Source organism: Lagenorhynchus albirostris, chromosome 11 (genome assembly GCF_949774975.1).
Source record: "Lagenorhynchus albirostris chromosome 11, mLagAlb1.1, whole genome shotgun sequence".
In the NCBI taxonomy this organism is placed as follows: domain Eukaryota; kingdom Metazoa; phylum Chordata; class Mammalia; order Artiodactyla; family Delphinidae; genus Lagenorhynchus; species Lagenorhynchus albirostris.
In genome coordinates this window covers 79,942,238-79,958,474 of record NC_083105.1, presented here as the reverse complement: position 1 = coordinate 79,958,474, position 16,237 = coordinate 79,942,238, and the positions used below count along the sequence as shown (strand labels likewise).

The 16,237-nt window shown below is 40.6% G+C and overlaps 1 protein-coding gene across 6 annotated transcripts in view; it reads right to left on the bottom strand.

The window, feature by feature from the left end:
• TMTC1 (transmembrane O-mannosyltransferase targeting cadherins 1) overlaps window positions 1–16,237 on the bottom strand; it is a 264,710-nt gene that overhangs the window by 46,971 nt on the left and 201,502 nt on the right. For all 6 annotated transcript variants that reach the window (XM_060166630.1, XM_060166633.1, XM_060166634.1 and 3 more), the window contains one exon: window positions 7,023–7,166. In XM_060166630.1, coding sequence (XP_060022613.1) covers window positions 7,023–7,166 — 144 coding nt within the window. The remainder of the gene's footprint in view (window positions 1–7,022; window positions 7,167–16,237) is intronic.

Sequence of the window (16,237 nt, the reverse complement as noted above, 5' to 3'; positions counted from 1 at the left end):
TGAAAGATAATGTTAGATTACATATAAAAATAAAATTAGTTATTACAGTGGTCTTGAGTCTCTCAAAGCTTGACACCTAACAAATCTTGTCCTTGAGTATTTATTTAATTGGGGGAGGGAGTGATTAGGGAAAAAGGCTTAAAGTGGTTCCCGGGGTGGGGAGAGGAGTGATAATGAGAAAAAGTTGAGAACTATTGGTCTGCCTACAAAATGCAGGCAATGGGGGCGGGTACCTTGAGTTGGAGGCACCGTTGAGCAAGTAAACGATGGTCAAGGTGTAAGTCTAAGCTGATGTCACATACATTAATGAAATAGATCAGATAACTGAGAGATGGGATTACACATTATACACATAAAAATCAGAACAGAGGTTCTAACAATGGTAAAGAGCAGGGCCACTAGGAATGAGGGAGTAAGAGGGAAATAACATTTGTCCCAGAAGGGAGTCATGTCAACGTCAAGGTCTTAAAGGGAGAGACAACGTGAGCACAGAGAGAGCTTGGAGGTGGCAGGTTGTTATCCCACGACCCCTTCCAAGGGTCAGAAGGAGTGACAGAGAGGGGAAGGGAAGGGTGGGAAGAGGTTAATAAGTGAAGGGCAAAGAGGAACCTTTCAGAATTCAGGCACTAGAGAATGAAAAGGTGTGCCTAATTAAAAAGCCCATGGCATGGCCATGTCGGTGAATGGTCAAGGTAGAGCAGAAGTGGCAGGCTCTGGAGGGAAGGCAGCAGAGGAGCTGGGTGATGGAGGCAACCGAATTCACTAAAGGTTGCAGAGTCCCTGAGGACAACAGGAGAATGTACAAGGCTGTGACATGGCCCTGATGAGGATGGAGATGGTGGCAATGAGCTGCTGGACTGGGCTTCAAAAGAGATGGAGAAGAAGACCTGGAGAGAGACAGGTGTGAACTACATAAAGACCCCGAGGAGAAATTGCAATGGAGTTAAGACTACAGATAAGTAAGACTGGAGGTAACCTGGATGTTGACAGGTCACCATGGGAGTGGGGGTGGGAGAAGGATTTTATTCCAAGAGGAGGATGCAGAAGTTGCCCACCCAAAGTTGACATCCTAATGTGGTGAGAACGACCTCAAAAAGTTGTTCTTTATCCAGTGGGCTGGCATTTTGGATTCTCTGGGGTTTCAGGTAAAAGGTAGAGAAAGGGGAGAACTGCTATCTTGAGTGTATAAACTTCCTTTTTATGAAATAAAAGGCAGTGTGGCTAATGCCAAAGCTATAAGGAAATTTATCCCAAACATTGAAATTTATTTCAGAGCTAATGGTTACCCTTTTTTCCACATCCTTTTATTCTTTAGAAATTCAATTTTCTAAAGGATTCGCCTAAAGAAAATAAAATGTATATTGTTATCAAACTCATCTGCTAAATAGCTCAATTTTGGAAATTCTATTTCATTTTCTTCTGACTTTTGATTATAAGATTTATTGTAACACCCATATAACACCCATATCCTATTATGTGAATAGAAGGTAATTTTGGCAATGGGAGGGACAATACAAGTCTTTAAAATGAAAATATGCTGTTTCAATATCAAATACCAGACACTGTTTTACCCAAGCAGTCACAGAAGCATTTTCCCATGCCCTGAATTAAAGTATTCTATTATGTTCTCTTGAGCCATCAGGGATTTCTGCTCTTTCATCCATAAAAACTGTATGCTAATCTTGCCTATTTTCTTTTACATTTTAGGTTCCAAGCAAAGCCAACAATAATTAATATAAACTAAGAATGCTGGCATGGAAAGCTGTTTGTTATCAATCTGTCACTGTAAACGTGCTGTACAGAATCATAACAGATTAGCTTCAAAGTCCAGGGAAATGGTCATGAAAGAGGTCAAATATATTTGGGTAAGAGTCAGTGACATGCACTGCTGTGAACAGGTCTAAAGCTGTCTGTCATATAACTCCAAGAATTCAAATGGAATTTGTCCTCAGTGCTCTAAGGTTTCTGGGATGCTCTGACAGAATCACATCTTATTTAGAGTTTCTGGTCTGGACAAAAACTCATTTCTCTCAAAGTCAAGGTCATTAATAAAGGTCTGTGCTGTCCAATACAGCAGCCACTAACCACATGTGGCTATTGAACACTTGAAATATGACTAGTCTCAGGTATGCTGTATGTGTAAAACATACACTGGATTTCAAATATTAATTGTAAAAAAGAATGTACACTATCCCATTAATATTTTTACATGTTCAATTTAAAAATTAATTTTCATATTAATTATGTTAAAATGATAATATTTTGAATATACTGGGGTTAAATAAAATACATTATTAATATTAATTTCACCTTTTTATGTTTTAAAATATGGCTACCTGAAAAATTTAAATGATAGATTCTGGCTGTCATTGTATTTCTGTTGGGCAGGGCTGCTCTGGGCTGTATCTCAGTTTTGAGATGAGCCACAAGGAGGCAGTAGAGTGTGGTGATTAAGGGCAAGGCTACTTGGACAGAAAGTTTGAGGTTCAATTCCCACAAACTCTATTTCCTCACTCAGGGACCTTGGCACCTAACTTACCTTCTCCAAATTTTAGTTTCTTATTTATAAAAGAGGAAAAGTGATAGTGTCCTCCACTCAGGGATGATCAAATCTAAACTCATATCTAAGGAGATCACCTGGGTTCTTAGAAGGAGCATGAAGTTCTAGGTTACAAAAAAGAACACAATTTTTAAAAGTTAGCTGCCTGACGAGAAATAGATAGGGTATAAAACTTGAATAGTAAAACGGATCAAATAAAAACATATTTAAAATATTCTTATCCTCTTTATGCCTTTGACCCATTGCCAGTTAGAGCAGAAAGGAAAGCAGATCCGACGTAGAGTGAACGTGGATTAGTTCTGCTGTTTCCTGGGTCACCTCTCTCTGCTACTAAAGGACATAATGGAAACAAACCTTACTGTTTCCTGATTAAAAAAACAGGAAGTTCCTTCCTCCCGAAAGGAAATCACATGCCATTTAATAGCTAAATATTAAGTAATTTTTGGATTGGAGAGTTATTTGGGCAGCATGGGTAATGGAAAGTGAATAGGACAGGGCAGGCAATCAATCCTGGGTCAGCAGAGCTTGGGCCAAGGTCACATGAAATCTCTAAACCTTGGTTTCATCTGTAAAATGGGGATGATGAGAGTGCCTCTCACAGTAGTTTTAAAGATTAAATTAAATTATGGATATAAAACCCACTTGTCTGTAAACTGGAAAATATTACATAAATGTTAGCTACTATCATGATTTTATTCTACTGGATTCTAAGACTCATCTACATGGATGGAGCCACTTTGCTCTCTGTTTAATGTGAAAGAGCAGAAGGTAAACAAGGGTGACTTTGTACCTGTCACTTAACCTTAGTTCCTATTCTTGGTTCCTATTCTTCCCTATCTAAAAGAGTCATTGGGAGGCCTTTATTATTATTATTATTATTATTATTTGCTGTACGCGGGCCTCTCACTTTTGTGGCCTCTCCCGTTGCGGAGCACAGGCTCCGGACGCGCAGGCCCAGCGGCCATGGCTCACAGGCCCAGCCGCTCCGCGGCACGTGGGATCTTCCCGGACCGGGGCACGAACCCGCGTCCCCTGCATCGGCAGGCGGACTCTCAACCACTGCGCCACCAGGGAAGCCCCGGCCTTTATTATTTTTTTAAAAAAGCACTTAGAGTCTTATACAAATGTGGAGCGTTTTTGGTTTGGCTAATCATTGAGTTGATTTTACTGAAAAAGAGAAAAATCTTATGTTGAGTATCTAGGAGCCCCACCTACTGTGAAAAGTAGCCATTGTTATGTTCCAAAAAATATTTCCTTGTATTCTTAACTCACATACACTAATTCAAGGTAATAGTCAGAGGCAATAACATGTGAATTGAAAAAGGAAGGCTGCAGTACGCATCTCTCGTTCAGGTCTGGGCAAGATGAAATTTAAAAGAATCTCTGCCACCATTTCCAAGTAGAGCCACATTCAGCACAGTGTGATAATCACAACTGTAGGATATCATTCCTAACAAGAACTCTCATTTTGTATCCAGGCCATCAAAGCTGGTTTCTTTGTTAAAAAAAAAAAATACTCATCTGTACTATTTTTGAAATCAGTACTATATAATGCTGGTATCCCAAAAGACATGAACAGGCTTTATCCACCCATTAAGTTATTTGGGCTCTAAGCTGGACACATACAGATGCAACAATGACTTTTAAAAATGAGTCCTTAGAACTTCACATAAATAAATAAGACCTCATAAAAATAGTAGAGTAAAATAAAAGCACCCTATTGACCTGTAAACAGTTATCTACAATAACTAGAACACATTTTCCCCACAGCTTTTGATTTGCTCTTATTTTTAAAGAGAACGTACTAGTGCTAAAAGGCTTTTCTGTCACAGTGTGTACTTCTTCATTTACTTGTTTTTCATCACTCTCAATTTGTATAAAATTTTAACAAGCTATTTTTTTTGGCCACACGGCATGTGGGATCTTAGATCTCCAAGAACAGGGATTGAACCCGTGCCCCCTGCAGTGGAAGTGCAGAATCCTAACCGCTGGACCACCAGGGAATTCCCTAAACTGTCTAATTAAAAAAATTTATTAAGTTCATTTAGTTTTTGCTGATTTATACTTTTATTTTTTTTCATTTTAACTGTACTTTCCTTGCATTTCCTTACTTTGGTAGAGTGTTCCCTTGATTTTGTGCTCCAGTATATGGATAAAGCTGTTCTTAAACAAAACTTCAGACTTGGGATGGCACCTATCACCTTCTGTGATGTTAGACTGTTCTGTGATTACTTTCCCCAATGCTTCTGTTCAAATGGGATTCAATAAGAACATGCATTAACACATGTGCACACTAAGAAAAAGGACTAATATCTCTATGCATATGTAAAATTCAAGGAGTGGGAGGGAGATGCAAGAGGGAGGGATATGGGGATATTATGTATACATATAGCTGATCCACTTTGTTATACAGCAGAAACTAACGCAACATTGTAAAGCAATTAAACTCCAATAAAGATGTTTAAAAAAATAAATACAAAAAAAATACAATAAAATTCAAGGAGTAAAAAATAACGTGAAGAAGGTGCATCCACTGAGGTACTGTGGCAATTAAGCCCATCCTGTTAGGGAGAGGATCAAAGAACAAAGCAAACCATTAGCCCTAAAGGTACCAAATGTGCTCTGTGAAGTTCAGAGACAAGGAAACCAATTCAGTAAGTGTGTGGATAGTCAGCAACCTAAGAAGCACAGATAAATGCATCACTACTCTCTGATGCTAACCATGTTCACCCTTTTATTCCCATTTCTGATGTCTTCAATCTTTTTTTTTAACATCTTTATTGGAGTATAATTGCTTTACAATGGTGTGTTAGTTTCTGCTTTATAACAAAGTGAATCAGCTATACATATACATATGTCCCCATATCTCTTCCCTCTTGCATCTCCCTCCCTCCCACCCTCCCTATCCCACCCCTCTAGGTGGTCACAAAGCACCGAGCTGATCTCCCTGTGCTATGCAACTGCTTCCCACGAGCTATTTTACATTTGGTAGTGTATATATGTCCATGCCACTCTCTCACTTCGTCCCAGCTTACCCTTCCCCCTTCCTGTGTCCTCAAGTTCATTCTCTATATCTGCGTCTTTATTCCTGTCCTGCTCCTAGGTTCTTCAGAGCTTTTTTTTCTTTTTTTAAGATTCCATATATATGTGTTAGCATACAGTATTTGTTTTTCTCGTTCTGACTTACTTCACTCTGTATGACAGACTCTAGGTCCATCCACCTCACTACAAAACCCTCAATTTCGTTTCTTTTTATGGCTGAGTAACATTCCATTGTATATATGTGCCACATCTTCTTTATCCATTCACCTGTCGATGGACACTTAGGTTGCTTCTATGTCCTGGCTATTGTAAATAGAGCTGCAATGAACATTGTGGTACATGACTCTTTTTGAATTATGGTTTTCTCAGGGTATATGCCCAGTAGTGGGATTGCTGGGTCGTATGGTAGTTCTATTTTTAGTGTTTTAAGGAACCTCCATACTGTTCTCCATAGTGGCTGTATCAATTTACATTCCCACCAACAGCACAAGAGGGTTCCCTTTTCTCCACACCCTCTCCAGCATTTATTGTTTGTAGATTTTTAGATGATGGCCATTCTGACTGGTGTGAGGTGATACCTCATTGTAGTTTTGATTTGCATTTCTCTAATGTCAATCTGTTTTTTAAAGCATAGAAGTTAAATTCCATATCCACCACCATTTCCACTATCATTATCGCCACTACTACCACTAACATTGCCATCACCAACTCGCCTAGACTTTATATTAATAAAAATACAAGATGCAAAAGTACCCCTTTGTCTTCAGGGAGACTAACTGCACTATCAGTCTTTTCCAGGGCAGTGAGTGAAAAGCAAACATCAGTGATTATGCCTGGGATGTCTTCCGAGAGCGAGAGTCACCGTTGCTAATTCCAAGAAAGCCCAGTTTGTTTCTTACCTATAGCACCACCTGCGCATGAGCTGTGGTTATGCTCACCTTTAGAGCTTGCTGCTTTTCCTAGACCAGCACTTTTCCCAAGTATATTCATGAAATTCTTGGGAAATGCCTACCAAAAATGATTGACTTTGGGAAATGCTGTATTCCATACTCCCTTCTTGAATATTCACAGGGCATTTAGCATATTAAAGATTCTTGCAATAAAGGAACTATCTTTGCTTAATTCAGCATTTCCTAAGTTTATTTGTCCATGTAGCCATTCCGTCTTCCCAGCCCTCTACAGACAACCTATGAACATCTCCCAGAACTAATACTTCCAGAGAGACACTCTGGGAAATACTCTTTTTGATTGATAAGGGATAGAATTAATTCAGATGAATATTGCATCCTCCCAAAACTTGAAAACCCTAACTATTCTGCCCTAGGAAGAGGAGATAACACCACAACCAAATGAGTGTTGAAAAGGAAAGGATTTCTTGAAACTACAAGGTCTTCTGATCAAAGGTACACGTTCTACTTACCTAAGGAGATTCCCAAGATTGAAAAGAGCCCGGTTGTGCTGTGGATTTAGCTGGAGAGCCCTCTGATAGTACATCTTTGCCTCTGCTGTGTCTCTGGTCAGTGTTCCAAGGTTGTTCAGGGCACTTGCATGGCGCGGATACAACCTGAACAATTAGAAATATTAAGCCATGATTGTTCAAAAACTTCAAAGTTGGTCACAATTTGCTTGTTCTTCACACCCCACTCCTCGCCCCAGGTATGCCACAACAAAAATGAAACACTGAATTCTTCCTTTATTTTAATGGTATGTCTATGTCACATCTTAACAGTCAACCGTTTGTGCACCTGCAGGCAAATAAACATGGCAGGAAAGCAAGTAATTGACACATGATGGCATAATTAAATTACCCCCAAAGAGTGCAAAAATAAATAGTATGCAAATCTACCGGGGTTGAATAAATTTAGCTTGGAGCCTACAGTTATTTTCAACTTCCTTTGACTGAAAATCCTCATTGCCACCGGTGCTGACTTTCTGGCCTAGCGGGACTGCTGACTAGCTGCCTGTATAATGTCCACTATTTACACAAGATGTTGGGAGTTCCCTGGATGAGGGATCTTCATGAATATATTTGAATTGGAGCATCAGTAAAACTGCCATTATTGAGAAGGTGATACAAACGTCTCCCCATAAAAATAAACTTTCTCCCTCAAACGGCTCTCCACCTTGACTCTCCTATTCCATTTTGTCTCATTTCCCCGCTACTGTTATTTGACACCACCTGCTCTGATAGTGGCTGGGAATGAAAATCCTGACAAACATATAAAAATTTCAAAAGGCACAATGACGTGAAAACAGCGATCCTAATGTTCAAAAGCAAATGTAAAGGAGGACTGCGTACACATCAGCAAGGCAAATTTATGGTGATTAAGAAAGGAAGAGAATCAGTTTACTTCCTTAACTAGAAACTATGAGGAAGGCAAACCAGCCTGCTGCTGCACACACAGCTGAGTTGATTCTGCTGCGCTCAGAGCCGACACATTTAGCCGTCGAACAGGCTCACTCCATCTCTGTCACCCAGAGGATTTTGAATAAGCCTGTGGAGCTGGCTTTTAATGTACGAAAGGCAAGATAATGCCCAAGTAATAAAAACAGGATCTGTACTTGTCAAGTCTCTTGACAATCAAATGCCATGCTAGCCCCCTCCCAGCCTGTTCTGTACCTTCTAAGAAGATCAATTTAATTTGGGGACAGAAGGGGTTCCTATTAAAAGGCCAAGGAAGACAAGCTGCATAGCTTTTTTTCTCTTTTTTAAATCTTTGCCTAACCCAGAGTTTCCTAAGCTTATTGGACCATGTAATCCTCCCTTCCTTACTGCCTTATAGCTCAGCTATTAGCATCCCTCAGTATTTTCAGGAAGACAATCTGTGTAATGCTCTTTCTGACTGATAAGGGATAGAATCAATTCAGATGAATGTTACATCCTCCCAAGGCTTGAAAGCCCTAATTATTCACAATAATTCTGTAGGCTGTTGGGAGAGATACATTATGAGAGGAAGTTGGGAAAACACACACACACACAACGTGTTTGCTTCTTTCTAGTCACCTTTAATTAGCAAAGACAACCTGAGGGTACCTGGTACCAGTCCCTTAACACCCACCCTCACAGTTCCTGGGGTACACAAGTCCTTGGTGCTCTCTCATAGATGCATCTACAGGACATCAGAGCTAAGAGAAGATGCTCTCGTACCTGCCCACTCATTCCATGCCCGGAACAGCCTCCTGGGAAGCTGTGTCTAAGAATTACTTTGGGAATGGTTACAGAGAGCATATCACAGCCAGGACTTTAATTCTTCCAATTAAAAAAATATTTTGGATGTTGAGCAAAGCTCTCTGACTTCCAAAAGATTTAAGAGGGGGGTCCTGTGAACATGGTGAGAACAGTTCTTATTTTTTCTCTGATGACAAACAGCAAGAGAAAGCATCCTGGTGACCTCTGCCTTCCCAGAAGAGGCAATTTCTTAAAACTTGGTCTTTTCCTTATTTCTTTATAGGCTTTGGAGCCCTCAAAATAAATGTCTGAGGTGAAAGCACTAAATATGGGAAAGGACAGCCTAAATTCAATAAGAGCATCTACGACGGGCTCCCTGTCACGCAGTTGCCCTCTCCCGCTGCTTATCAGCCCACCTTTTTGGACTTTATCACCATCCCACTGCCATTTAAAGAAACGGCATGGGGACTTCCCTGGTGGCACAGTGGTTAAGAATTCGCCTGCCAATGGAGGGGACACGGGTTCAACCCCTGGTCCGGGAAGATACCACATGCCGCGGAGCAACTAAGCCCGTGCGCCACAACTACTGAAGCCCACGCTCCACAACTACTGAAGCCTGTGTGCCTAGAGCCCGTGCTCCACAACAAGAGAAGCCAACGCAACGAGAAGCCCGCGCACCGCAACGAAGAGTAGCCCCTGCTCACCGCAACTAGAGAAAGCCCGCGCGCAGCGACGAAGACCCAACGCCGCCCAAAATAAAGAAATAAATTTAAAGGAATGCATGTATTGATATAATACTTTCCAAGTTCACTGACTACAAAAATTTTTCTCTCTCTTTTTTTTTCAAACCAGAAACAGAACATAAGTTCACAATGAACTCTCAAAAACAGAAACAAGCAGTGAGAAGGGAAGTAAAGAGAAACAAATATAAATACTACGAGGGAAAAAAAGGTCTTTAGCATGCCTTGTGCTCCAAGCTTAGGACAGGGCTTTGTGGTCGGGCACTGGCAGCGAAGAGGCTTTGTGTTAACAGAGTCCCAACCTGTCCAGGAAGGGGATTGCTGACATCTATAGTGATTTACTGAATCTATTGCCACTCACAGCCCTCCACCTGGAAAACGTGTCATATTGTTTACTCCTGGTAATAGTAAAGATCTGCTAGCAACAGCCCCTCCCTCTGGGCATCTGATTAAGTTCACCTAATCATGAGCAAGCATTACATTATTTATGAAACAAAGCTGAATTTCATAAAAAAGATTCTTTAAGCAGGTCAAGAAAAAATGATCACTTTTAATTTTGATTTTTATATAGACGTAGACATTTTCTTAAAACATATACTCTTCTTTTGTTTACTGAAGACCTATGCAAGGAAGAAACTTATTTTTGTGTGTTTACTTTTTAAATAAACTTGTTTAAATGAGCTTGGGTCTAATTCAACCCTGAGGTCTCCAAGATGAATAATTTAAGAGATGTCTATGTTGCTGCATCAATTGTCAGGATAAATTAAGTGTGTCTTGACTTTGACACCTACAGGTATGTTTTACAAAAGTTTTGGTAGTGATTATTCCCTTCCCCATGTAAAGAACCTTGACAAAAGCTTCACTGAAAGGGAGAAGAGTGGTAATTTTCAGGCCTGTTTTTTTGTTTGTTTTGTTTGTTTTTGCGGTACGCGGGCCTCTCACTGTTGTGGCCTCTCCCATTGCGAAGCACAGGCTCCGGACGCGCAGGCTCAGCGGCCGTGGCTCACGGGTCCAGCTGCTCTGCGGCATGTGGGATCTTCCCAGACCGGGGCACGAACCCATGTCCCCTGCATCGGCAGGCTGACTCTCAACCACTGCACCACCAGGGAAGCCCCAGGCCTGTTTTTTTAAGACCACTGTGAACAGCCACTGGATTTTCTTTCTCAGTCTTACTCAACATTTATATTGTATATGGGGGCTCTCTCACTATTTCCTTATTATTATGTTTTAAAATTTCACTGAGTTAAATTTTTAAAATTTATTATAGGGAAAATGTATAATATCGTCAAATAGTTCTGGGGTATAAGAAAGTTTATTCTTTCTCTTTAAAAAAGAAATCTAGGTATAGAGATATAATTCTATGAGCTGAAGAGAATATTTTTCAAGTATTGTATGATTTATATTCTCAATTTATATTCTCTATGATTTATATTCCCATTTGAGCATTGAAGGGCTTCTTACTTTTTATCTGGTGGCTTTTCCTTAAGCAGAATTAATAAAGTAGGTAGTTAAGGACATTATTATTCTCCTCCATTCCCAGGCAACTTATCTCTGAAGAATGAATATCAGCAACATGTTAACAGGAAATCATCACTGTGAGGGAACAGTTGCCTAAGTGAAAAACAGAAGGCAGGAGCAAAAGATAATGGGTCTAAAAAAACCTAGCATGTATTAGTGATACTTTACATTTTAGAGTGCTTTCCTATATACTATCTCATTTAACCTTCTAATTCTTCAAGTAGAATTATTGTACTATTTTAAAGTTGAGGAATGGGAGGATGGGAGAAATTAAAGAAAAAATAAATTACTTTTTTAAAAAAAGAAATATTTTTAGGAGTTGTGTTCTTAAGTGTTAAAAGTCAGATGGTTCCTGTAAATCTATTTATTTCCCCAAACAATCCATGAGGCATTCAACCTTCAGCAAATAAATATACTGCTATCAATTAGACCTTCCATTCAGAATAATTTCCCTTTCTATCCTTGGGCCAGTCCATTCAGCTATGATCCTATACAAACTACTTCTCAGGGACAGAAGTGAAATAAAGTCAATACTCAGGAAACGTGGCTGAGATTCTTCTTCGCTGGGAAAACTTGTCTCCTGCCATACAAAATACTCATGGTATCTCTAAAAAGCACAGTATCACGGGAAGCTATTTGGAACTAACAACATCCAGTAAGTGTTTAAGGCACAGATACATGCTCTCCCATCTACTGTTCTTAAGCTTCAATCTCAACTAAAGATCCATAGAGATAAGATGTATATGACTAAAGTTTAGTTTTATATTTTATTCAGTCATTTACTTTAAATTTTGTACAATCTGTTCAAAAGTTAAGAATTCTATTACTTTTTCATTATTAGAGTACCTTCTAAGGCATTTCATTGTTCAAGCAAGACTGTATGTATCATGTGCTCCCCTTTGCAATTTCCTTTCAGAATATACACACCCTGATTTATTTATCTGATTTTCATTCCACACATTAATTTATTTGAGGTTAAGTATGCTAAGGTCAGACGTTTATTTTCTATTTTTTCTATTTCCTGTTGAGAAAAAAAAGAATCCAAAAGAAAAACATGACTGGGAAAAAATTTCAACCATGAGATCCAAATTTCACAGAACTAAAAAATACCCAAAGTCAACTTCATTTCAGGAGTCAGCAGCAGCCGCAGCATATTTTCATTCATTCTAGTCCCTGCCATTTCTCAAGTGCCTGATTTTAAAATTTGAATCATCATGTCATTAAAGTGCACCAGAATTCTTTAATTGTCTGAAATCGCCATTAACACCCAGCAGCAAGTCTTGCCACTTTATTTTGGTACCGTACTCCTTCCCATCCATTAGACAGTCTTGGAAAAAAACCTCAAATGCAATTTAGGGAAGTATGACACACTCCAGTGAGGGGCCAACTAAATTATCTGATCTCTCACAATGGATGACCTCTAGTAGAGATCCAGGAGGACTCTGCCCAATTGATTTTTCAAAACAATTTAGAGTAAAACCATGCCCTCAGGAAATGACTCACTTTAAGTGGCTGAATTTTCCTGATTCCTGAGAATTTTCCTCTGGAGGTTGGGAAATGTATTGAATTAAATACTTCCTTGCACTTTTTTTTTTTTTTTTTTGCGTATGCGGGCCTCTCACTGTTGTGGCCTCTCCCGTTGCGGAGCACAGGCTCCGGACGCACAGGCTCAGCGTCCATGGCTCACGGGCCTAGCTGCTCCACGGCATGTGGGATCTTCCCGGACCGGGGCACCCGTGTCCCCTGCATCGGCAGGCGGACTCTCAACCACTGCGCCACCAGGGAAGCCCCTTCCTTGCTCTTTTAAATAGAAAATAGTGAACATATTTTACCTTTTCTCAAGGGCTTGGGGTGACCATGGTGAACTTTGGTTTTTGCAGCAGATGAATGGGAAATTACTTTGGTGGAGTGGAAATATAACTGTGATTGGAGTCAGAAGCCATGTGTGACTTTCTTGTTGTGTGATTTTGAACTTATGTCTGTGTTTTAGTTGCTCTCTCTATAACAATAAGGTCCATAACATATTAATCCTCTGTGTGAACAAATAGGATGGTGGATATAAGATGTCCACCCTCATACCTGATACACTCCATACATTTGATGTTCTGGAGTTGGCTACAGGACCTCTGGGTGGGTGTACTTGGCTCTCTCCACAGCCCTAATGAACCCATGCCAGCAGGAAGCTGCCAGCTCTCTTTTCATGTGGATTTCTCATCCTCCAAAAAATCATTCTCCTCACTGCTAAGGCCTCTGACTTGCTTCCATCAGTCAAAATAACCTCCATTATTTCTTCATCACTAACCCAATGCACACTCAGGTTGTCTTGTATCCATCCGTTTGTCCCACACCGCAGGTGCTCAGCTGTGAAGGACATTTGGCCTTCTTCATTTTAAGAATGTAGGAATGTTCCTTGTCAAGCACTCACTCCAACAAAGTCTGTCAATCTTTCATCATCTGAAGCAAATGATCCCCACAGGCACCAGAGCAATTTCCTCCAAGCCTTTCCGATACGCTCAACACCAAACGGAATTCCCGACACGCACAATTTTAAGAGCTACATCCAAGGTTGTAAGGAGATTCAAAGTCTTATGCGACAGATCAATGTGCTCATAGAATCTTTATTGTAATAACACTTCGCAGCATAGATAGCACTCTGGCTGTTAGATTGACTTGGAAAAAAAAGACAGTGGTGGGTAGGAAGAGTGTGTCCATGTCTGCAGTTAATAAGTGCCAACCAAGGACATCATGAGGGGTGGGGAGGGAAAGGCGTGTGTATCCTGAAGATCCACCTCAGGAATTGGGGGTCACCACTGGCATGTAATGGGAATGGGCAGTAGCTAGGGGTGTTAGATGTGTGTAAGCATATTAGAGGGTGGAAACTGCAGTGGAGAAAAATGAAGCGAAGCAGAGGAACAGGGTATGCTGGGGTTGGCAGGGAGACCAGGGTAGGCCTCGCAGACAAGATGACATCACCTGAAGAGTCCTGAAGGGAGGGAGGGAAGCAGCCATTTAGAGAAGGAGGGGAAGTGTTCTGGGAAGAAGGAAGGACAAATACAGAGTCTCTGTAATAGGTGTGAATGAAAAATGTTCCCTGCCAGTATCAGTAAACAAAGGATGTTGCAGCCATGTAGCCATCACATTACAGCCACCCAGATGGTGAGCCCTGAGGGAACTCAGGATAGAAACAGGATGCCCACCATCTAGCAGTCCACCCCCAATGGTGTACCCCAAGGAGACTCAGGAAGAGAAAGCACAGGATACTGGCCCCAGATAGCTCAGGTGCATATCAAAGGAGTGATTTCAGTGAGCCCAGACTCTTGCATCTTCCCACACACAGAAAAGCACTAAATTCCTTAACTTGAGATAACTGGTTTTCTTTGATTAACAGTAATCTTTTGATGTTCTGACTACCTGGTCTGTGTTGCAAAAACCCTTATACATCCTGGATCCGCCCACTTGCTTCTTCGGAGCAGTCTCTCAGAGTTATCTGAGATGCTGTGTCTTGGGCTTAAGTTCTCAGTTTTGTCCCCGGAATAAAATGTAACTCTCAACTTTTAGGTCATGCATTTTTTTTTCCAATTGCCATAAGAATGTGACGACTGGTGTGTGCCTGGAGCCCCGTCTGGCTGGAGCTGAGACAGCAAGAGGTGTAGTAGGAGGTAAGGTCTGAGAGGCAGCGGGACCAGACGGTGCAGGATGTGGAGACCACTGCACGGGGCCCTGATTCTCAGAGCAAGCAGAACGTTCTGAGCACAGGATTACTATGCACTTCCCTGTGGCTGCTGGGTTGAGAACAGACTGAAGGAGGGGAGGAAGGGGAAGTGAAAATGGGGGAAACCAGAGAACACTGCAGTAATCCAGGTGAGAGATGATGGGCAGTGGAGGTGGAGAGAAGTGGTCCGATTGGGGGTGTATTAATAACATTCACCGAGTTTATCATGGCCAGGTATTTAGACACTGCTTTACACCTTGTATGTGAATTATTCCAGCCCTATGAGGTAGGTAACACCACTCTTCTCATTTTAACAAAAAATCTAAATGATATTCTGTTGAACTGTCATATTTACTTATATAAGAAATCATCAATTAAGCCAGTGTAGTGGGTCTTATACCACCCAGATACCCCTCAAGTCTGAGGCACTTGACAGCTGACAGCTGAGCTCTTCTCTGGGCATTGCTTTACCCGAGGCTACTCTTCTCTGCCTGGGGCCAGTGATTGGTTGATAGCGGGTATAAAGGTTCCATCTCTTTCATGACAACTCTGAGGGGCCACCCCATCTCCAGAGCTCCCTAAGGGCTCCTCTGAGCCCCTGCGAATGCACTGTATCTCTCCTTCCCCCTCTGCCCATCTTGCTTCCCTGGCGTTCCAGAGAGCACTCCTTAATGAACTTCCTGCTTGCTAATCTCTGCCTTGGATTTTGTTTCCTGGGGAACCGCAGTGAGGTTTTGAAGTGAAATGGTGGTTTAAGGCAGAAAAAAGAGAGAGCAGATGTTTTTGAATATAAATTATAGAACTTTCATTTTGAAATATAGTCCGTAAGTATGGCCACAATATGACTAAAATTCTAGTTTTCTAAATCAATTTCTTGGATTTAGTGAAAAAAGCTGCTAGACTTAATTAACACAAAATATACATAGTGAGAATATAATTTCATCAACAAAAAGGAACAAACATGATTTCAATTGTGCTACCGGAAAGCATATTTAGACATTTATAAATAAAAGTACCACACCAACGGAAGAACCCCTCTCCACTTGTTAAACTTGGTTAACAAATGGTATTGGAATTTTCGGTCTTTCCAGAAATATATGGCAGCTGGTATCTAAGGCCACCTGTAGTCATGAGAGTTATTTTAAATGTTCATTCAAAATAGCCTGGGTAAAGAAGGACTTCTTAAATAATCATTAAATCCTGATTAAAAAAAAAAGTTCAAACTCTACCAGTTTTATAGACAACATTTTTCAAAGGAATTATAATAATCTTATTGATATACTCAGGACATCAATGAGCAGTGGGTTCATTAGACATAGTTAGATTTCTTTACATTCTAACGATATGGCTTTCTTCAATAATCACTGTCTTATTACTTTCTTCTCCCACATACACTTATTATAGTCTAATGGAGTCTCTTTGTAGACTTCCAGTTATCCACACAGGAGGGAATACAAAGAATGAGAGCAGTGGGTACCGTTATCATGAAAAGTCTC